Source organism: Ammospiza caudacuta, chromosome 6 (genome assembly GCF_027887145.1).
Source record: "Ammospiza caudacuta isolate bAmmCau1 chromosome 6, bAmmCau1.pri, whole genome shotgun sequence".
NCBI classification, from domain to species: Eukaryota; Metazoa; Chordata; class Aves; order Passeriformes; family Passerellidae; genus Ammospiza; species Ammospiza caudacuta.
The window spans coordinates 27,726,509-27,748,681 of NC_080598.1; the positions used below are offsets into that span (position 1 = coordinate 27,726,509).

Below are 22,173 nucleotides of genomic sequence, written 5' to 3' on the forward strand. Positions count from 1 at the left end.
AAAAAAAATCACCCCAGCAGCTGCTGAGGGGTGAGAGATGAGTAATGAGTGCAAGGGACTGAGTATCAGAGCCTTAACACAGGCACCAACATTGGCAAGAGTAATTTCAGGTTTCTCGTTATTTTAGACACCACACAGCAGACTTGCTCGTGGAAGACCTCACTGTTTGGAAATGAGGATGAAGGCAACACTGTTCTCCCAGAGGTGCAGGAGTTCAAGTCCCCAAGAGACCATTCTCTCCCAAGAGACAGAGACCTACTGCACAGTACAGGAAAAACATGAGTGATGGGCAGAGAATGAAACTTGCACCCCTCTCTGGGAATCCAGAAATGTTGTGGAATCTACCCCACTCTGGGCTACTGGGTCTTATCCTCCTAAATACTGGCAAAGCCTTCTCATCAAAGCAGCCCGTTTCAGCTCTCACCACTCACACATATACCAGTCCAACATCTCCAAACACAGTTGATGGAGAGAAGGGAGCTAGCCCATGAGATTGGCCATAAATATAGTTTTTATCAAAGGGGGCACCAAGGATCCAAAACCCTCAAGGAGGGAGAGCACCTAGAGCTGACACAGAGCTGGAGATTGTTGTTTTACTCAAAGAAGGTGGCAAGAGGCAGAGGAAAACAGCAGAAGGAAGAGTAAAGCAAACAAAAATAATAACATGGGTTTGTAGCTGGCTATACCCATAATGGAAACTATGGGACCAGCAGGAAGCTGTCACCACATCCCAGGAAAACTACTGGGGCTCTTGGGTTGACTGTTTCTCTTCTGAAGTCAACAGGTATTGTTAATTTTAGACTTCTAATTTGTATAAGACAGCGGTGCATGCAACCACATGGTAAGAAGAAAGAGTGTCCTCTTGTCAAGATCCAACTGTGATGGACACAGTGAGGAGCAACCCAGAGTTTATTTTGGCTAGATGGCATCAAAACCACTACTAATTAGTTTAGCTTGAGCCTGTTAATGCAGAATATGCAAATTTTGTCCCACCCAGCCTAATTCTGGGAAGTGCACTTATCTGGCAAAACTTAGAGAAAGCTTCAGCTGTACTTCTCCTTCGCATGTGTGAGAGAGGGTTCAGGGAACTGGGAAATGGTGACTGAGGGCTGTGTACATCACACTAGCACATGGCAGGGTCAATGCTCCCAGCTTCTGAGCAATGAATAGAAGCAGGTTTATCGCCTGACCAAATGGATAGCAGCTTTATCCTTGCTGGCTGGAATGGAAGGCGCTGGCTGGTCACTAGCCCTCCGTTCCCACCCAGGTTGGGGCCAGCACAGCTAAAGGTCTTCATGTGCTGCCATGAAATGACAAGACTAGGCTGGGCTTTGGGGAGACTTTTGCCAATGCAATGGCAGTGAAGATCTCAGCGGACCAGGGAAGGTTCCAGAAAGAGTCCATGGAACTTGGGTGTGAATGAAGATGGGATAGACAGAGATTCATAAGCATAGCAGCCTCGTCCTCTCACAGCTTCTTCAAGACCAAAGCTCCTTGAGAGTGCCTTCCAACCAGCCTGAGATCAGCCAGCTCCTGCTCCTCAGAAGAATGGCCAAGAGTTTCTAATTGTGACAATGAAGGGCTCAGCAACTGCTGAGAGTCTCCTTTCAGACATTTCAAGTAGCTTTCATGCAGATGGGTCGGGCTTTAGCAAGGGGGACCAGTCAACTGGGAAACTTGACCCTTACCATCCTGGCCTAGAGGGAGTGGGTGTGCAGTGTACTGAGGGAAAACAGTTTCCAGATGGGATACAAAGCTCACAGCACAGTCTCATTTTGCATTATTCGCTCCTGTTATCTTCCCCTCCCTTTCACACTCTCCTTCCTTCTTCTTCTAAGTATGCTCCAAAGCCAAGAAATAGCACGAGATGTGTTTCCAAAGCTGTATTACCAGTGAGCGGTCAGGGAGGGGGCAGCCAAGGGACAGAAATGCAATGGCGGGGATGTGCTGAATTTCCTGATCCAAGCCCAATTTCTGGCTGCCTGTCCCCCTCAAACTCTAGGAGGACAGGGAGGCAGCGCCCAAAGAGGATGAGCCAGTGCGTACAGGTATGGGGAGGCAACAAGCATTGCATCTCTAGGCCCTACAGAGTGCCTTACCCTGGTGCCACAGTAGAATCTGCTCAGCTGAGGCCACCTCAGGCATGGGGAGAGAGTGAGAATCTGTCAGCTCCTGGCTTCTGCTCCCTCCCACTCCCGGTGATCGACACAGGCACTGACTCTTCCAAACATATTTCCACCACATGTTTTCATCCTGACCTCATGCTTAGGGTTGTCTAAATAGCACACTGTATGTGCGTGCGTGCACTTCTCATTCAAACACCCTTTCCTGTTGTACAACAGTTATCTTGGGAGCTAATGCAAGGCATCCAGACATCCAAATGCAAGCTCTACATATACCCCCACCCAGAGATGGTGTTAGAACTCTGGAGGCCTCAAGGAGAGACTGAGGCACAAAGCCTTCTCCCATGACCAGTTGCACATGAGATGACTTAAGGTAGCACTCTTGTAGCCCAGCGGCACCATGTATGGCTGAGGAGGTGATGACTTCCTCCCCCTGGATCCACTTCTCTGGACTCATCCTGGCTGCATCTGTCCCTTCTTTTCCCTTTCATGTTTCCATTCTTTGACTGTGACTTTCCCCTTCCCACCTCCAGCTGAGTTGTTTGGACACAATCTTCCTTCAGGATCAGCCTGGTTCTCACAGCCTCTCTCATCCCACCACAACAGTCTCGCTCCAAAGAGAAAGCACCGAGGGGCTAAATCCAGCTGGGCAGCAGCCCAGGCCCAGGAGACGAAAGGCCTTTGCAGGTTGGAGGTTCTGCTCATGCTGGCAAGCAGTTAAAATGGGGAGGGGATTCTTCTGAGTTTTCTCTTTTCTTTTGAAAATTTTTTCCTCTTTGCTTGCCAAGATAAATCTCCCATCCCAGCTGTGACATCTGCATTTCCCTTCTCTGCTTTCACTAAGGAATGAAGCCCCCTGCACTCCAGCTGCACAGCCGAGGTTTTCTTTACATTCCAGGAAAGAAGAGCCCATACACTCCAGACAGTCCTTCTGCTCTCTTTAAAATGCAGAGAATTTTAGACCTTATGAAAGTGAAGTTCTCAACTGCGTTAATAAGATTCAGACAGGAGAGACAAATGCTATGCACACTTCTCCACACAGCCAGATAGTGCATGTGCACCCCAAGGGGCACAAGTGATCATCCAACCACCCCTTGGCTGCCACCACTCTGCTGCTTCTCTATCCTGAACGCATATTGCTCTTGTACCTCACAAATCACAGGTCCCTGCTGATCCATGCCTGGTCCACCCAGGCCCCTGGTGTGCCTGAGCAGCTTGCCACTGACCTGCTACCCCCTTGCTGTTGCTGCTTCTCTGTGTGGCATGGCCAAAGCCCCAAAGGCCAAACTGCCTGTGAATGCCACTGTCATTCCCCTCCAGCAGCAGGACCACATCCTGAGCGGCAGCACTCTGTCTTTCCTAGGCACTGCATCAATGCCCAAGTCACCTGTGACTACTTTCAGCACCACAACCTTGGCACGTATGGTGGACCAAACATACCAGACACCGCAGGGTGGCAGGGTTCGACTGATCTGGAACTAGACCCAGAATTTGCTGCTGTCTGTAGAATCATAGAATCACAGAACCACTTAGGTGGGAAAAGACCTCTGAAATCACTGAATCTAAGCTATGACTGAACACCATGTCAACTGGAACATAGCAACAAATGCCACAGCCAGTCCTTCCTTAAACACTTCCAGGGATGGTGACTCCACTACCTCTCTGGACAGTCCATTCCAACGTCTAATCACCCTTTTTCTGTATAAATTCTTGCTAATGTTCAACCTAAACCTGCAGTTTAAGACTACATCCTCTCATCCTGTCTCTAGTTGCCTGGGAGAAGAGTCAGACCTCCACCTGGCCACAAACTCCTTCCAGGGAGTTGTAGAGAGTGATAAGTTCTCCCCTGAGCCTGCTCTTGTCCCTGCAAGGCACAGGCACAACTCGCTGTGGAAACCTCCTTGCACCGCGCATCCGTGCCAAGGGCCTGGATTTACAATTTCCAGCGCTAGGCGCCACAGGAGCTAGGAGGGACCGTCGGCGGCTCAAGGCACGGCCGGGGGAGGGCGGTGGCGGGCGCGGCGCCCAGCCGGGCGCAGCAGCGGCGGGGCAGCCACGGCCGAGGAGCCGCAGCCCCTCAGGACAGCCCGGCCGCGCGGGCACGGCGGCGGCGGTTTAACGGTCGCCGCGGCGCGCTTCCAACGGCCCGCAGCCGCGACCGCCCATTGGCCGGCGGCGCCGGGAGGCGGCCAATGGGAGGCGGCTGGCAGCGGCGCGGCGCGGCGCGCGGGAGGAGTGCAGGGTTAGGACGGAGCGGCGCGGGCCGGCCCCGCTCAGCCCGGCACGCAGGCACGGGGAGCGCCCGGCACATCGCCGCACACGCGGCTCCCGCGGCTCGCCGAAACCTCCCTGGCAGGCAGGAAGGCTTCCTGGAGTCACCCCCTCCTGCCCTACAACCCAGGCAGGGGGGACAAAGCTGACGGAGCCGGTGATGGTGTTAAAAACGTGCACGACACAGACCGCATGGAAGTTTCGTGGCCGAGACTGCAGAAGTGTAATACCAGCTCAGAGTTCACACACCCGCAGTTCATTGGGGAGAATCTTGGGAGGCACCAGGCACGGGGGAATACGGCGACTTAAGTCTTTAACTTAAAAGCTTATGCCCCTGAAAGAATGAAAAGGGAGTAAAAGGTATGTGGAAAGTTGAAATCTGCTAGCCTGTGACTGGGTTTCCCAGTGGCCCCAACGGAGGGGTTTGAGTGCTGCTAAAGTCATGGACACTGATGTCTCCATACCTGGCACCAGTGTGTTCAGCTAAATGGGATTAGCAGCTGGCACACAGCACCACAGGCAGTACAGAACCCAGGCTGAGGGGATTCACAAGACAAGTGGCATTGCAGCGTGGCCACAGCAGTGTGGCCATTTGTGTGCTCTCCTACCACCTGGTAGGTGGGTGCCAGGTTCAGAGCAGGTATGCATGTGCTAGGGAGGAGAGGGGAAATAGCAGCCTCTCCTTGGGCAAAACAGGCTCTGCTGGCCTAGGGTGAAGAGCAGCTACAGTACAGGTCTGCCTATGGCAGCTGAATCTGGAGAGATAGGAGCACCTCTCCTCCCAGCAGTGGCACCCTGGAAGATAAAAAGGAATGCCTCTGCTTTTCAGCATGCTTTTGCTGTGTGTATGCTACATATACAATGAATGTCCCAAATTTCCTTTGGCTTACAACTGCCTTGCAGCTGACTCTGATAAAAAAAAAATTAGAGCAGGACTTAAACCATACGCAGAACAGGACACAACTCTCTCAGGATGAAACGTTTGGATTGGCTGCAACCCTCATTTGGTAGAAGATTTGGGGCAAATATCTAGGAGTTTGTGAAAGGTAAATAAAAAGCTTGTCCTGCTAGGCTTTTTTTGAGCTTGGAGAACTGAAGACAAAACTTGCTTGCTACAAAACAAAGCCAGCGTTATTTCCAAGCCATTGTGGTGGCAGCTGGGTTGTGTTCAAACAGAGATGTGTAGGCGCTGTTCTCCGTGGGAATGCAGGTATCCCTGGGCAAGCTGGCGGGGATCTCTTCCTCTTCTTCATTCCTTCCCAAGCCAAGGTCAGTCTCCAGGCAGAGACTTCACACGAGCAGTAGCCCTTAGAGAGAGAAGCTGTATTGTCATCTCCGTCCCCAGATCTCTGCTGTCTTGGCTGAATTAGTGCTTTTCCTGTTTGTGTGAACATGGCAGCCTCAGCTGCGTTTGCATCAGGCTCCCACTGACACCCTAACTCCACACCATGATGGGGCTTTCAGCTGCTGTAGCATCTGGGAGTGGGACCTCATGTGAACTTAGTGTCCTTATGTGTGAAAATATAATCCATCATTTTTGGGAAGGCCCTATCTGCTATGTTAGCCTGATCCACCCCGACCCAGGTGTGCCCTTGCAGAGCCCATCCACCCTTTCTCCTTCCCCACCCAGGCACACAGCCAGAACACAACTGGGTGTCCATAGCCATGTCTGCACACCCCAGGGATGCATCCCCAGCCCAGCCCTGCAAATCCAGAGGTGAATCTACGCTGGAAAACCCTACATGGATTTAATTGTGTGCAGCATGTCTGCCTGGGCAATTTAGAGAAAAATTCTGCTTAATGGTGAGGGATGCACAGTGTGACAGCAGGCAGGGCAAGTGAAAGGAAATAATAGTTTATTCTATGTGACTTGTGTGACTATACTGCCATGCTGATGTGAAACCATTTCACATTATCACCAAAAGACATGAAATGCAATAGACATGAAAGTTCAATACAATTAAAATAAATTAGAGAGGTGCTGCTGCTCAAGCCATTCACCAGTCAGTGGGATGGCAATGTTTATTCAATAACCAAAACAAATTGGAATAAATGCCGCTCCACCATTTCTTCTATCTTTTTTGGAAGCTTCTGGCCCTGGCCAGTAAGGAGTTGAAGCTGCCAGAGTTGGCAGATCTCTGCTCTTACACAGCTTGTAAGGCCCATGCCATTATGGGCCTTTTTTTCCTGCATCTTGCAAGAAAGCATCAAGAAAGACACGTTGGTAGATAGAGGAAATCTGCTCTGGGAGATAACCAGAGGAGGACAAGGAAAGGTCTGAATTATCTTTACAATCATCTTCATTTGTCTCATTGAAACTGTTTCTCTTTAGCTCAGAGACCAAAATCAGAGATAATTCACATTTTGTCCCCTGGCAGGTCTCTGGAGACCCATAAAGAAAAGCAGGCCTTGAAAGAGGAAGAGCTGTACTCTGTTCATGTCCAAAAGCTGAGGCATGCAGCTAATACCAAACATTACTGGTGGCTTTCATTCCTTGGGCCTTTGTAAAGGGCACTTAACAGAGCAACGAAGTCTGGGCCAGCTGATTTGTGACTCAAGGATGTGAAGGATTTTCACATAAAATCTTGAGAGAGCAAGAGCTGGGACTCTCTCCAGTGGCCAGGCTGGGCAAAAGTTGGGTTTTGCAAGCAGCAGACTGAACAGGGTTCTGCACCAGGACAGTTTTCAAAGCAATTCAACTTGGAATGCAGATTTCTGACCTTCTGCCAACATCTCAGTGGAAAATCTGTGCCCTAAGCAGCAGATAGGAAGTTAATCTTCAGCTCCAATGCTGAGGGTACCATTTTCACCTCAGCAGTGTAGCTGCAAAAACCAGAGTCTCTGGAGAGTAGGGAAATCCTTCCTAGGCCACAAAGAGCAGTAAGGCCTCTCAGACCATTTGTCACTACTGGGGTAACCTGAATTAACTCCATCCTGGGGTAGAATGAAGATGTGATGCTGGTGAACCAGGGGTAAAAGCCCTGCATTTCCAAAGATAAGGGTGGATATCTGACTGGTCAGACATCAGGCACTCACTTCAACCATGGGATGAAAATCATAGCTGAAGGATAAAAGGAAGCCAATGAAAACCCCTTTTCAACACCTGGCTCTCCAGCTATCCCTTCTTCAAGCTGCACTTCTCCACATCAAGGCCCAGCAGCCAAGGACCCTGTAGCTGGTGAAAAGAAGTTGAAATATGGAGATACATGGTATCATGTACTCAAGCAATGTGAGAAGCTTCTGAGAAGAAAAGATCCCACGTTCATTTAAAGCCAGGAAACCTATTATGCCCTGAACTCCTGCTGTGAAAGCTCCTGCATCTGAGATCAAGCAGACATCTGCACCACAGCATTGGAATGGTCTCTGCAGAAGCTGGTGGATTTTGGAATCCATTTTCTGGACATCCCTGGACAAGGGAAATGATGGATAACCTCATGGGTTTTAGGGCTTCGAGGAACCACTCTGGTAATCAAATATGACTTCTTACAGAGCTGAGTGTGTCCTGCTCCAAATTCATCATCTGCAACTGAGCTCAGTTTAAAGGCTCCAGATACATCCAGACCTTTCAAAAAAAAAAAAAAAACACCCAAAACCAAAAACCAAAAAAAGCCCAAAAAAACTCCATCCCAAAACACAACATAAAAAAACAACAGCTGTTGTAGAAAAGAAATACAGTTACCAAACAAAGAAGTCACTGCAAAGAGGGATTCTCTAGCTTAAGCCTCCAAAATGTTTCCTCAGGCTTTTTACTCTTAGATAAACGAGTCCTTACCACCATAGATTTTCCTGAGAACAAATAAATCCAAGTCACCTTTCATCTGTGTGGTATGGCATGGCCACCTTGCCAGGTTGTTCTGGATGCAGGGAGAACTTGAGGAGTTATGTAGTTGTAGACATGTAACTCCATGTTACCAGCATATTCAAAGATTAAATTATCTTTCTGTGTAATTAATTGCTTTTATTATTATTTGATTATGTTAAATAGACTTTAACATAATTTAATCACAGGTGGAAGTGAGTGATTCCTGTGGCAGAAGAAGTTACATCCCTGCCATGGTGGCCAGTGCTGCAAAGCAACAATGAAGACTGTGTGAGCCTCAGAAAATCAAGACAAAAGCTACAGTGATTTGGCTTCTGGATATTCTTTCAGACAGCGCCTTATTTTGCAGATATACAATTCAGTACAAGAAGCAACCTTTCAGTATCCATCATGGTTTTATGTGCAACAAAAGAAAAAAAGCATCAGTGAGGTCTTCCCTCTTTGTTCCTTAACCTTGATGCTAGGTGAATTTTCCCAAGTATAGTGGTCTCAATAAACAGGAAACTTTTCACAAGTGCCCAATATGTGTCCCAGCAAAGACCCAGTCCCCTGCTCCTGCCTGGATCCTCACAGCATCTGGCCTTTCATGCCAACCTCTTCCCTCATGCCTCTGCTGCTCGATACCCCCCTGCTTCACTCCTCCTTCATCTTCCTCCTGTCTCTCTCTGAAAGGGTGCACACATCTGGCTTGCCTTTATTGTGTGATAAATCTCACCCTGCATCTTGGGTTTATTTTCTGAAAGTTTTGAATGGTGTCTTGGAAATGCTGTTGGACAATAGGAGCTCTTTGAACCCAGGCCAGCTGGACGGGACTCTTGCATTGCAGCTGACATGCAGGCTTTGGCGGTCTTTCTCGACTCTTTCCTCCCTTTTCTTTACAACATTTGAGTCGTCCTCAAACTTTATTTTTGGAGTGGGCAGAGCATTTCTGAATCTTTTCATCATTATATTATTATTCATTATGGTCATAACTATTTCTCTTTCTGCTGGCACTCCTGGGTGGATCTCTCCTCTCTCACTTAATATCTTGGGTACGACTACCTTGGCCACAACCCACTCAAGCAGTGACTCAGAATCCCTGGCCTGTTCCCAGGAGAGATGCAAGAGTTTTGCCAATTGGTTTAAAAAGAGGCAATCATTTTCCAGAGCTACTCTCTCACTCAACAGAGCTGAGCTGTGTGGAAAAGCTCAGCTCTGTGGTTCCAGGGAGTCCATCTCTGGTGGACAGGCTGTCCCTGGGTTATTATGAAAGCAAAGCCCTGCTCTCTTCACATGCAAACAGGATGACTTCTGAACGAGGCAGTAGGATTCTCCACTGAAAATAATTTCATTCCCTGGGGGTCACTGCACTTATTTTTCTCATTCCCAAGCTCCTGGAGGAAACAAAGCTAAGGGAGGCATGTGGGCAGGATGAGGCATTGTAAGGGAGGGAGTACTGGATGCTCAGGTCAAACTGTTGCCTAATGTATCACCACACAACTACCCACATCTTGAGTCAGAGTGGAGAATGGCATAATCTGAAGCAGGCCCTCGTATTGCTGGGTCTGAGGTTTGCCTGCAGCAGTGGTACATGATAGAGAAATCCCAATCTTCTTCCTCTGAGAGTCTCAGATTCCCCAACCATGCAGGAGGGTGGGAATTGCTCTGATTCTAAAAGCAGGAGGGGATGACCATCTATGGCTTGACTGTTTGTCCCTCTACACATTCAGTTTAGGCAGTGAAGAAGGCTGTTTTGTTCCTGTGTGGCTTCTATGACTTACAGACCTTCAAACTGTGCTCTTATTTCATTTCATAAATCTTCATTTCCTGTGCTAGGAAGGATACAAGAAAAAAAGAGATGGCTGGTCTTGGTGAGGCATGGCAGTCTCCCACAGAACATGGTGGCAACCTGAGTGAATCCTTCTGAGTGGACAGCACTGCCTCCTGCAAATGGCACTGAGTGATGGAGGGAAGGGGATGACAGGCCTTCCACTATCAAGAGCAGGTACTTGGCAATGTCAGACCAGACCCTTTCCAGCCTTCCTTCCTATGTGCTGGGAAGCCCACCTGCTTCACAGGGCAGTCAAAAGCCCTGGTGTTCCCCGGTGCAGGTATTTGTAAAGAAGAGGGACAGATCATCAGTTGCTTTTTACTCACATCTACTGAAGAGAGGAGGAATAGGTCTTGAGTCAAGTAAAACTCTCCTTGCTCCTGTTCTGCTGCAAGATCCAGCAGGGCAGGAAAGCCCGGGAGCATCTGGGAACAGGGGTCTCTCTCTGTGCTGGTGTTGAAGCTGAGCCAACTCCAGAGCTCAGCCGCCGTGGTCCAAGCACCAGGCAGAGGTGTCACTCTCTCTCCAGCTGCAGCATGGTGCAAAGCACAGCTGGTTCCACGTGCAGGGCTGCTTCTCCCGGGCTGGCAGGCTGGCTGCAGCCGGCCTCCGCTCCTGCTGGCAGGGTGGCATTGCTGCCTCTGCTTGAGGAATGCAAACCGCCTGAGCTGAGCTTGAGGATCGGCCAGGAAAAGTCCACAAATAGCAACAGGAAATCAAAATGCCCGCTCCAGACGTGCACTAGATATGAGGCCATCCAGCACAAGGAGAAAAATCAAATGCTGGACAATGGAGATTACATCATGCTGTGGATGAACACGTGAGCCCATCCAGATGGGGCCATGCCAACAGGTCCAGATGGCTCAGGAATGCTAACTGCATAGCTACCTCTCTCATCTTTGCTTTTTTGTCCCTCTTTCTTTCCCTGTTTTCCAACCCTTCTGGCGTTCTTCACTCTTTACCAGAATAAGTAAATAAATCCTCTGACAACTCTGTGTAATTCGATTTCATCAAATATCAGGGGGCATCTGAGACCAGCGGGTGGGCAACTGTTCTGGACATGGCACTTTGTAGGTATCAAAGGTGCTGGGTGACCTCACCACACTGTGTGGCTCCTAGACTTGACACAGTAATGTATGCCTTCACCTCACCTGGGACTTCACCTCCAGGTCACAAAGGAGGAGGTTCTAAGGGCTGTTTGCCTGGAGTCTGAAGCATGCAGGAAAATTAAGAAATCAGCATTACTCCTGCTCTGCTGCAGCTCACCCCAGCTGCTTACAGCTGCCCCTGACTGCTCACTGTGGCTGCAGCTACAATGGGAGGGAGAAAACAGTTTTGCTGTCCTAGCTAGCAGCCCCTACTGATCACCCTGGTACTGATTAGCAGCAAAGAAAAGCACAGCAGCCTCTGTTCACTCCCCAGTATTGACCAGAGCAGCATCTGCTGCTACTCCGCTCTCTCCCAGCATGATAAAAAAGAGCTGAAAACTCTGTAAGAAAAAAGTGAAAGGTATGTGCTTTGCCAGGTCTGAAAAAGGGCTGCAGGCCATTTGCTCATTAATTACTGCTAATCCAGCTGCTGAACCACTGCCAACTATATTTGACAAAACCTGAAGAGCAGGAGAAGGATCAGAGGATAGAAAAGCAACCTCTGCATCACTCCTCCCAATGGATGATGGTGATCCTAACTTTACAACAGGCCAGACAGAGTTACTGTGAAGAAAAGGCACTTCCAAAGAAAGGGAAAGTGCAAAAACATGTGCTGAGCAGCAGGAGGGACTGACATGGGTCTTGAATATCATGCTAGGGACTGACAAAGCCATGACATTCTGGTATTTTATGAGAAGGAGCTTGTTACCTCCTTCTCATTTACAAACCAGCAGAGAAATAGTTTGGGAGCCTGAGAACTCAGCCCAGCACTGACCATGCAGCAGCTTGGGGCAAAAATAAAACAGGGTGCTCTCAGCAAGTTGCACCAAACTGAGAGAGAACCTAAGTTTTGTGCCTGAGCCAGAATCTGGTTGTACAGTGGAGGATGAGGTATGAGTATAGCCCGTTCACTGGATTTATAAAGCACAAATTGTTTGGTTTTCAGTAAGGCCCAGAATGGTCAGGCCAGTAACAGCATGGGACAAAAGTACTTTAGTTTAAATCCTGATGCTGACCAATGCAGTCATTCATACTGACACAGAAAGATTACTCTGGATTAGCTTGAAGTATCTGAGGTCAGATAGAGACACGTGCAATCTACAGGGATAAGGAACAGGAGAGGGGTGAAGGATAGCTGGGATATCAGTGGAGAATAGATCAGCCAAACTGAAAATGTGGCAAATATCATGTGTAGCTGCAAAGTCATTGAAAAAGAGTCCAACTAGGGAAGCAAAGTAATAGCTCCTATGGATCTTTCCTGGCAGATACTTACTAGCAAAACCTCACTCCAGTCTTAATTTTTGTTAATCTGCTTCACCCATTGGTGACAGTGCTCCTTTTCAGTAAGAATAAGGATGTCCACTTTTTTTATAGGGATCAAAAGCTGCCTCACTGCAAGTGACACCCTGAAGATCACACACTAAGGAACTGGCAGAGCCAGGACTGACATACAGTTGTCCCATTCCCAACAACGCACTGCAGCGCTGTCCATAAAGATAGAAAAACACAACAAAAACAAACCCAATATCATTCAATTGGCAATTCAGTATTTGTGGCTCAACAGCACCTCATCAACTGTGAGCGTCTGCCACATTTGCTTGGAAAGAAGAGCCACATTTCCAGAATTCCCTGGGCAAAGAGCTCTCAGACTGAGAGACTGAAAAGTCTTTGAAAGAAACCTTCCATCAACAGTTTTTACAAATGTCAGAGCTGGTTTCCTCCTCCCTGAGCTGCCTGGCTCGCAGTCCCTCCCCCCCGGGACAGCAGTGAACTTAGCCAAAAGCACCTGCCCAGCTCCTTCCTTCAACTGTCATGAATTTAGCAGACTCATTTAACATCAAGCTGCTCTGACATGCAGCAATTAACTTCTGAGGCTCTGGAACTGCGTCCTCCTCTTCATCCTGGTCTCCCTCTACCTTCTTCCCCTTCTAGAGGGGAAAGCTCTCCTCCAAGTAGTGAGAGGTCTGCAAATATTGCAGAGCCAGAGCAGGTTCTCGTGGTAGATAGAGCCCCTGAGTCTTGAACAGCAGAGATGGATTATTCTTGAGCTGCAATGCTCCCCCTGGATGTGCCATGCCATCGAAAGGAGATGCCAGTGACCCCATGACACTGTGGTGGGGAGCCAGCATGGAGGATGTTGTTTGAGCTTTGAGCTAACAAAGCTCACCTGCTGACAATCCAATAGGAATGTCCACAACCAATGTAGCATCCAGTTCCCTCTTGTGTAACACAGCCGATGTCAGGCCCCAGTTGTAGTACTCCTCCAGCCTTAGCTGCCAGGTTTCTCTCAAGGGAGCCCTGACATTCCTGTTGCAGGGGAACTCCTGGCACAATTTGCTCAGCTGAAAGCATTATGTTTTGCATCTATTCTAGGAAAAATGCTAACTGCATTTTGAGCAGGCTTTGCTAATCGGGTCAGCCAGAATGACCTAAATGAACATTTTTCCTAATCAAGACAAAGTCACAGTGTAAAAAAGCCAAAAGCAACTTTGCTGAGGTAGTCAGGGGTGAGTTTCCCCTGGAACAGTCTGGACAGTGATTGTAATAAATTACCTCACAGGAGGCATCACCTTTGAGCTCTAAAGATGGTACTAATTACTTCAGTGCTTGTTTAGATTACGTAGTAGTTTCAGGGAGAATAGCCTTGCTCAGTGCTCTACAGGGAATTTCTCCAGTCTTAGAAAGTGAGAAGATAAAACAGGACAAGAAAGAAAGGAGTGAAAGAGTATGTGGATATGTGCACTTCTAACTTTCATGATACCTTGTTCTGGCTGATCAATGTGTCAAGGTAAGTGTAAAGCATCTATCACTTGGATACAGACCAGATCAGAGCACCACCATGTGATTTCAAAGGTTTAAGAAAATAACAGTGAAAGGAGAGATACAAAGAAAGAAAAGAACGTGGATAAAGAAGTCAGAAAGGGGTGGTTGAGAGGATAAGGCTGCAGTGTTTGGGTCAGTTCAGGAAACTACAGGAAAGGAAAACTTTGAATGATGTAACCATACAGGAAAGCAGAAGTAAAATTTGCTTTCTTGAGCAGCTGGAAATAAGTTGGATAGATGTAAACACTGCATGGCAGACATGGGGAACAACTGGGTTGAAAGACACAGCCTGCCTTTCAGCATGCTACTTGCAGTCCCTTGCCACTGTGGCCATGAAACCTTTGGCTCTTGACAACCTTTCAGCTATTTCTGCTCTGAGGAACATTGCAAAGCATGCAGACACCAACCCAAGGAAACACCTAACAACTTACAACACAAGTTGAGCTCCAGATACAGGGAAAAAGTAAGAGACAAACTCCATGTAAGCACCCACTCTGTCCTAGTGCCAGGCTGAACTCTGGATCAATGATTTCAGTCAGGGATACCAAACTACACTGAGGTCACTCACACAGAAGTCACCTGCTGCAGCAGGAAAAAGATGGTGCCAGCATGGGGAGTCAGCCAAGAAAGATGGCTTTGGTTCCACCTTTGTTCTTACTTCTCATCTCCCATGTGGAGACATGAAGTCCCAGCAGTTCAGATGTGAAAATACAGTCCCTGGCAGAAAGCTGGGATTGGTAGGATATAGTAATCCCAGGACTAAGACTGGCTTGGGATGGAGAACCTAACACACTTGGCTCCTCCAGCAGACATGTCTCCTGAAGAAGAACAATGCTCACCACAAGGCTGCCTGCGAAGCATGGGTGACTGCATTGTACCTTGATGCACAGACCTGGAATTTCCCAGGGAAATCTCTCAGCCAATCAGGCCAAGAAACAGGTTTTGGGCATTTCTTAGGAGAGCTATAACAGTTCGCTTCTTTGCTGGTGCCCTACCTGTTTTCCTGTAACTCTGCAGCAAGGAGAGTCACCAACAGGCTTCTGTGAGCCATCCGGTTTCTTACAGTGGACTGTCCACAACAGGACAAGGATGCATAAGCTTTAGTGGGTTGACTCATCCCTTCCTTGAAATGCACTGGAACAAGTGAGTCTTGAGAATCAAATTGCTGTATCAAGAACACAATCCTGCCTTTGGTTTTGTGCAGCAGATCTGCCATGAGGCCATCCCAAAGACAACTCCAGGGAGTTAAGCATTTTCATTTGCTTCCTTTAACACTGAAAATTCTTTAAATAGTAAATAAGTAATTATTAAATGCTAATTAAATACTACCTTAAAACCTATGGAGAAATGCTGAAGAAAAAAAGGGAGCAAGCAGAGGAATAACTTTTCTCTGAGGAAACACAGCAGTAAGTCACAGAGGTGTCAGCCTGGCCATATTTTAAATAGTGCAGCTACAACTGTGGCTATGAAATCCCTAGTTCTAAATTCCCCTTCAAGGGGTTGATTCAGAAAATGCTCTTCTTTCCTAATCCCTGCTCTACCAGAGACAGCTCCATTCCAGGCTTCAGCAAGAACAGTGCAGCACGAATGGGACCAGCACAGCAGCAGTCATGGATGAGACCAGAGCAGCATAAATAGGACAAGCTGAGCAGCAGAAGACATTTAGCATCAACGAGCACGACACATTTCATTAAATTCAGAAGCTAGCACACACTATGGTGGCTTCTGAAGCCATCATACATTACAAGCTTGTCCGCTTGTACTGGTACCAAGAGAAGGTACAGTGGGCCAGTCTTAGAGGTTTTCCACAGTCTGAATGAGACCTCAGGTTTGTCCCTCTCTGAAAGTGGTGGTGCTGGCATTGAATGGCTGCCTTATGCACAGGGGATGAGGATCACCTGGCAGACATGGACTGAGCAGTACACAACTCCAGCATCTCCCAGCTGGTGCTGATCCCTTGGTGGGAGTGGACTGTGTGCACAGATGTACTTCCAACTCCTGCCAAACCCTCCCTTTGTTTACTCTACAAGCACTTCCATGAAGACCTTCCTGCTTCTCCCCACCAAATGATGGCTCTGTCTCCACTGTTTAACCCTGTTTTGGACATATGTCTTCCTTCACTCCTGCTCTAAGTTGCAGCCTCTCGCCTAGTTCTGGCCCAAGAGCAGTTAATGGGTTCTCCCACTTTGGCTGAGATGATAATTTAGGACAATGGGTTCCCAGAACATGCAGGCAGTTGTCCAACAAATGAATGTGCTTATTTAGGAAGAGTATCCCAAATGTTTATCAATTTCCTGGCAGATAGGACACACAAATGATCCAGTCTCTGGATTAAGTATTTACCGAGAGTCTTCCAAATTCATGAAGTTCAAGTCTCTTCCCCTCTTCTTTATGGGAAGAGGGAAACATTTTTCCTGGTGGTGACTCTACAGTGGTGATGCTCAGACACCCAGACTCAGAGATCCATGGACCCATATTCAGCTCTGGTTTCATCCTGCTGCTAGCACTTTTGCAAGTCTCATCATGAGATAGTAAGGAGCAGCAGGGCCATGAAGTGTAGAAACCATGAGATGGATCCAAAGAGACTAATGAAATAGAAAGATATAGGAACTATTATCTTTGGATTAATTTCCATCAGCCCCCATCAGGTCTCTGTATCTGTGCTCCAGATCCTACAAGAATCTGGCTGGTGAGTTCCAAGAAAAATTTAAAGAAAATAGCCTTTCCATATCCAGTACTTGGCAGACTAATCATAAATGTGTTACTGACCAAATTTTACCAGGTACAGAACTACAGGGCCAAAATGTTTGCTGCATGTGTCCCCACAAGAGATTAGTCTCCATCACTCCTGGATACCCAGCCTCCTATTACAGCAGAGCTCCCCTGTTTAGCAACTGTAAGGGATACAAAGTGGGTGACCAAATCTGCCTGTGCTCTCCATCCTCACTGTGCACTGAGACGGTGAGAAGGAGTTTACAGACCATGAAACTCGCTCAGACCAAAGGTCAGTCCAACACCTAAGCAGCAATTAAGTGCTATTTATGTCCCTGTAGTAGGCATAAGAGGAATAAAAGTGGGTACAGGCTTCCTGTGAGAGTGACAGTCATCCATGGTGAATAGCCTCCCTTCATCTTCAGGGGAAGCTTCCTCTGTGAGTTGCACAAGCATCACTCTCAGCATACTCACTATGTACAGTCCTGCCACTCTCCTCCTCCTGGAGGCCAGGACAATATTAAAGGAAAGAGCACACAGTAAGCCAAACATCCAGTTTGCACTCAAGGAGCAACCCCACACAGGCAGCTCTTCTCCCATTCTGCTGTTCCATTGTAGGCTCCAGAAAATGCCATTTGTGACATTGCCTGGGCATACAGGATCACACAGTGAAAGAGTGCATTGCTGTACATTCCCCAGAGGAGCTGGGTTAGCACTCCTGAGACAGCCTGAACAGCCATTCTGCAGCTTCTAACTGTGGAGACCCAAGGGAGCATGCAGGCTATTTTCTTGCCTTCATGTCTCTTGAAGGAGGTAAAGTATATGCTTTGAAAAACATAGAGTCAAAATAAAGCTGTGTTTACATAAATATCCACAGTCATCTTTGAAGGTGTTTTTTTGCGCTATAAAACACAGAAGCAGAGGTAAGAAACAAACCCACTAGGGCACTGGGCTAGAAGGAAGCACATGATTCTTGTTTGGTTGGTTTATTCTGGTTTCCTTCTGACACAAGTGTCACAAACCTAGTGAAGCACAGTGGTGAATCTGACTCAAGATATAAGTCTATTGAAGAGTTTCACAGCACTGATAAGAGCTGGATGAGAAAGTAAGAGTTCTCTGAGTGCAGTTGTAATAGACCTTTAGCAAATAGATGGTTGCTTGCAGAAATGATCAGATATGCTGGGCTGGGCAGGACACAAATGGGTGAAACTGATAAACAGGCACTGCATGAAGGATTAGCTTTATATATGATAGGTCCTTCTGGGAGAAAAAGAAGAGCAAAGTTGCCTAAGTTCAAGAGCAGTATGTGGCCTCTAGAGCAAAAGGAGACTGACAGTGCTGTTAGCAGCCATCCTGTGTAAGTCTGGTTAGCAAAAGTTAAGTGAAGAGAGGCATTTTGTGTCCTTTGGAGATTTCCTCTCCAATTAAGCAGACACCACTCTCCATACGATTTTCAAAAAAAACCCCAAAATCCTCACAGTGATAAATCAGTTCCTTAAACCCAGTCTAAACCTTCCCTGTTCCAGTTTATGACCACTCATCCTCCTCCCATGCAGGTATGAAAGATCCTGGCTCCATCTTCTCAGTAACTTCCTCAGCTGTGCAGGTAGGCTTCTGCTAGGTCCTCCTGGAGCTGTCTCTTCTCCAGCTAAGGAAGTCCAACTCCCTCAGCTACTGCTCACAGGAGAAATTCTCCATCTCCCAGTTACCTTGGTGACAACCCCCTTGATGCACTCAGATTTATCCATGTCTTTCTGCTATCAGGCAGCCCAAAACTGGACACTGTATTTGAGACACAGTTTTATGATTTTCAAGAAAAAGGGAATAATCACTTCTCTGTGTATATCTATCAGGTCACTCCTGCTCCTAGCTGCCTTTGCTACTGGGGCCACACCGGTGCTCCATGACCCCTGGTGGGTCAGTCCGTCCATCCATCCATCCATCCATCCATCCATCCATCCATCCATCCACTCCAGGGGCAGGAGTTGGGATTTGTTCTTGCTGAATTTAATGAGGTTTCTGTCAACCTATTCCTACAACCTGGGCAGATGTCTCTGAAAGGCAGTTCCTACACATTCAATTTTTTTTTTCTGTTGCAAGCACACAGATCTTTCTGAAGATGCATTTACAGATGTGCCTTAATTAATTATTGGTCACAGCTTCAGATGAACAATACAGAAATGTTCATCTGAACATTTTTTTCAAGACCAATATGACTCATTAGGACTGCCAAGGTTGTGGAAAAGAGAGTAGTTTAGACACATGCAATTCTTGCCCCAAAGGAGCACAGACTCTGCAGTAAGGTTCATCCATCTTTTTTTCTGCTTCCTTTCTCAAAAAAGGAAATCATATTCATGAAAATTTCATACTGGCATTTTATGGCTGAAATTCCTGGCCTGTTTTAAGAAAAATGCCTGCTGAACAATATCTGGAAAAGTTTGCCCATCTCTGAAGCAAAGGCACTGGCAACTTTATGCCTATTGTGCACGGTGATGTTTTGCACAGTTCTTTGTCAAAAGAACTTCTCCACACATTGCAAGATCCCAGGAGATTTTCTGGATTTAGTAAGAAAATCCAAGTGTATTTCTTCCATCCTTCCCATTGTTGTGCAGAGTGAGAACAAAGAGGCTGATGTATTATGTTCTGGCTCTTGTATCACCAACAGATTTGGTAGGTGAGAAGTGGCTACAGAATCTCTTATATGTATCATCTGCAGCAAGAGAAGGTTTCAGCTTGACTCTCTCACTCCAGCAGAAGTTTGTGGTGCTGGCAGTTGGGAAAAAATCCATAGGGAAAAAAAAGCCTTTAAAAAAGCGCCTTTCTGCTGTCAGCTGAGCACAACGATGCCTGAGTCACAGCAACATAGTTAAATGAGAAGACAACAGCAAGCTGCTTCCAGAAGCAGCTCTCCAAGCAGAAAAGCCATTTAAATGAGGCAGGACAGCCAGCCTGCCCACAGCCACCACACACACTAAACACACTGTCCTGGCAGGTGGCACCAGATGGCAGTCTTACAAAAGCTTCTTTTTCACAGGGTCTGCTTGAGAAGGCAGAAGTTGAATTTAACTATAAAAAGACACCACCTATATTAGTTAGGGGTTCCCTGACTTCTGACCACAGCCCATGTTGCACCTGGTAAAAGGGCTGGTGCTAATACATACTATTTTCATTTTGGTAAAGGAATTAATGGTCTTTGCATAAAGCACTTCCTATCAGCATAGCTTCATCCACACTGGATGTGTACAGAATTAGGGAAAGCAGAAAACTCCTAACAACAGATCTCTCAGACATGAGCAGGGGAGGCAAGCGCTCAGTCTTGGGGTGATGTGCCATTGGAAGGTCTGCCTGAGCACTGCGGACTCTGCTGCCTCCGGTAGAGCACACTGGAATCAGTCCTCGAGGCACAGTGCAATCTTGGAAATTAGGAGCTGGCGAGATCTCTGAGGGATGGGGCTGCCTCCATAATCTCTTTCCCAGACCCTGTGCGCCTCTGCTTGGTGCAGTGCATTTAATATTTATGCAAATTCCGCATCTCTACCGTCTCTCTCACAAAGCAGGGCAACATAAAAGGCTTCAAATATCTTTTGTGTAGCAAAGCAGAAGTGGATTCATCAGAGGATTCGCCCTCTCCCTGTTCCCTGCTCGCACTGCAAGGGTAGCCCTCAGGGACGCTCCCAGTGCTACACCGGGAACACGGGAGGTGCCAGCACTGTGAAAGGCCAGCTGCCATTGCTCAGATCTCTGGCCGGGGCAGGCACACTGTCCCACGGCTGCAGCCGCTCTGAGGCTGGCGGAGCTCGCGTCCGGGCAGTGCTCTGCTGCCCAGCGCCGGATACCCTCTCTCCAAAGCACCTCTGGGGTGGGAACCTTCCCATTTCTGCCTCAGGGCTAGTCCTGCCGGGCAGAGGGGCTGCAGGATCCCATGGAAACTCCCATGGAGAGCTCGGGCTCTACAGCAGAGTCTGCGCGTGTTCTCAGGGAGAGCTGCTGGACTGAGAACTCGCCTGACTCCTGGGAGAAACTGGGCAGTTTCCCTAGAGGTGAACAATGCCCCTTTGGTTCCCTGAGACTGGCAACACATTTTCCTCCCTAGTCACTCTTCCCCCTCACCCTTCTCTCCAAAGTAAATCAGTCCAGCCAAAGCGCCAAGCGGTAGACGCTTCATCTCCCAAATGCCACTCTGAGGAAAAGTTACAGGCAAAGGAGAGAAGAGGCGCTGAGCCCAAAGCTCTCCTGACGGCAACCGGCCGTGCCTCGGTGCCGCCCGAGCTCACACACGGCAGGTCGGACATTCCCCGCCTGGCACCTCACACTTCTCCCCAGCCATCAGGCTCATAAAACCATAGTGTACAACAGCCCTGAGATTCCCCGGCGGGGTCTCCTCAGGGTAACAGCGGCCGCGCCAGTCCAGCGGGGAGCTGGCCGTGTGCGACAGTGGGCACCCGGCTACCTGCATCTCCGGGGCACCCCGGGGCAGGGCGGGGACTGAGGAGAGCCCGCCGCCGGGTCCCGTCGCCGCTGCCGGCCCCGGCAGCGGGGGTGCTGCCGACGGTCCCTTACCACATTGCTGAGAAAGTCGGCCTCACTGAAGTCGCCGAAATCGAGAAAGCCGGTGCCGGCGGCGGGGAAGAGCCGCTCGGCGGGGAAGGGCTCCAGGATACTGTCCATGGTGCCCGCGGCGCCGGGGCTCGGCCGTCCCCCGCGCTCGCCGGTCGGGCTCAATGCGGCCGCGCGCTCCCGCCCGCCCCCCGGCGGCGGCGGTCCATGGGCGGCGGGGCGGCAGCGACGGCCGGGCGGGCACGGGAGCGGAGCGCCGCGCCGGTGCCGCTCAGGGCGGCTGTCAGCGCCCCGCTGCCGAGGGGCCGGCGGGCGGCCGCGGCACGCCCCCGCCGCTCTCCGGGAGCCGCCGGGGCGGGACTTCCCGCGCAGACACCCCCTCAGGCAGCGCCCCCGCCTCCCGGGCAGCCCCTCACCGCCGGGCGGGGCGAGGCCGACGGCTGCCCGGGGCCCCCGTGCTCCTGCCGGCGCTGCGCAGGGAGCCGAGGGCGCTGCTGGTCCCCGGCAGAGCCGTGTCAGTTTGACGAACCAAACAAACTCTCCTTTCAGCAGCCGGCCGGCTTTGGTAGCTCCTCTGCATCCCTCGGGGAGCAGCGCCGGGAAAGCGCGGGGTCGGAGCCTGAAGGGCAACCGGCAGGGAGGTCTCCTTGCCCCCGCTCCCCGCAGAGGGCTTGCAGGTAGGCCTGGCTGCAGCAGCACATGTGGCTTCTCTGTAATTAAAGAGCTGGCACTATTAAAGAGCTTCAGGAAGATTATATGGTTTCAGATAAATAGGATTATGGATCCCTGTCCTCTCTGATCATTACTCCAACCAACACTCAAGAAAACCACTTATAATAATCCCGTTGAAGAAGCCTTGATGTTTTATTAATCTGTCCCTATTTCCATGGCTCCACAGAGAACAGAATG

At 48.9% G+C, this 22,173-nt stretch overlaps 1 protein-coding gene across 3 annotated transcripts in view; it reads right to left on the reverse strand.

The window, feature by feature from the left end:
• CREB3L1 (cAMP responsive element binding protein 3 like 1) overlaps positions 1-21,392 on the reverse strand; it is a 44,962-nt gene extending 23,570 nt beyond the window's left edge. For all 3 annotated transcript variants that reach the window (XM_058807359.1, XM_058807358.1, XM_058807357.1), the window contains exon 1: positions 21,268-21,392. In XM_058807359.1, the coding sequence (XP_058663342.1) occupies positions 21,268-21,272 (5 nt within the window). In that variant the 5' untranslated portion in view covers positions 21,273-21,392. The remainder of the gene's footprint in view (positions 1-21,267) is intronic.
• Positions 21,393-22,173: the final 781 nt, after the last annotated feature.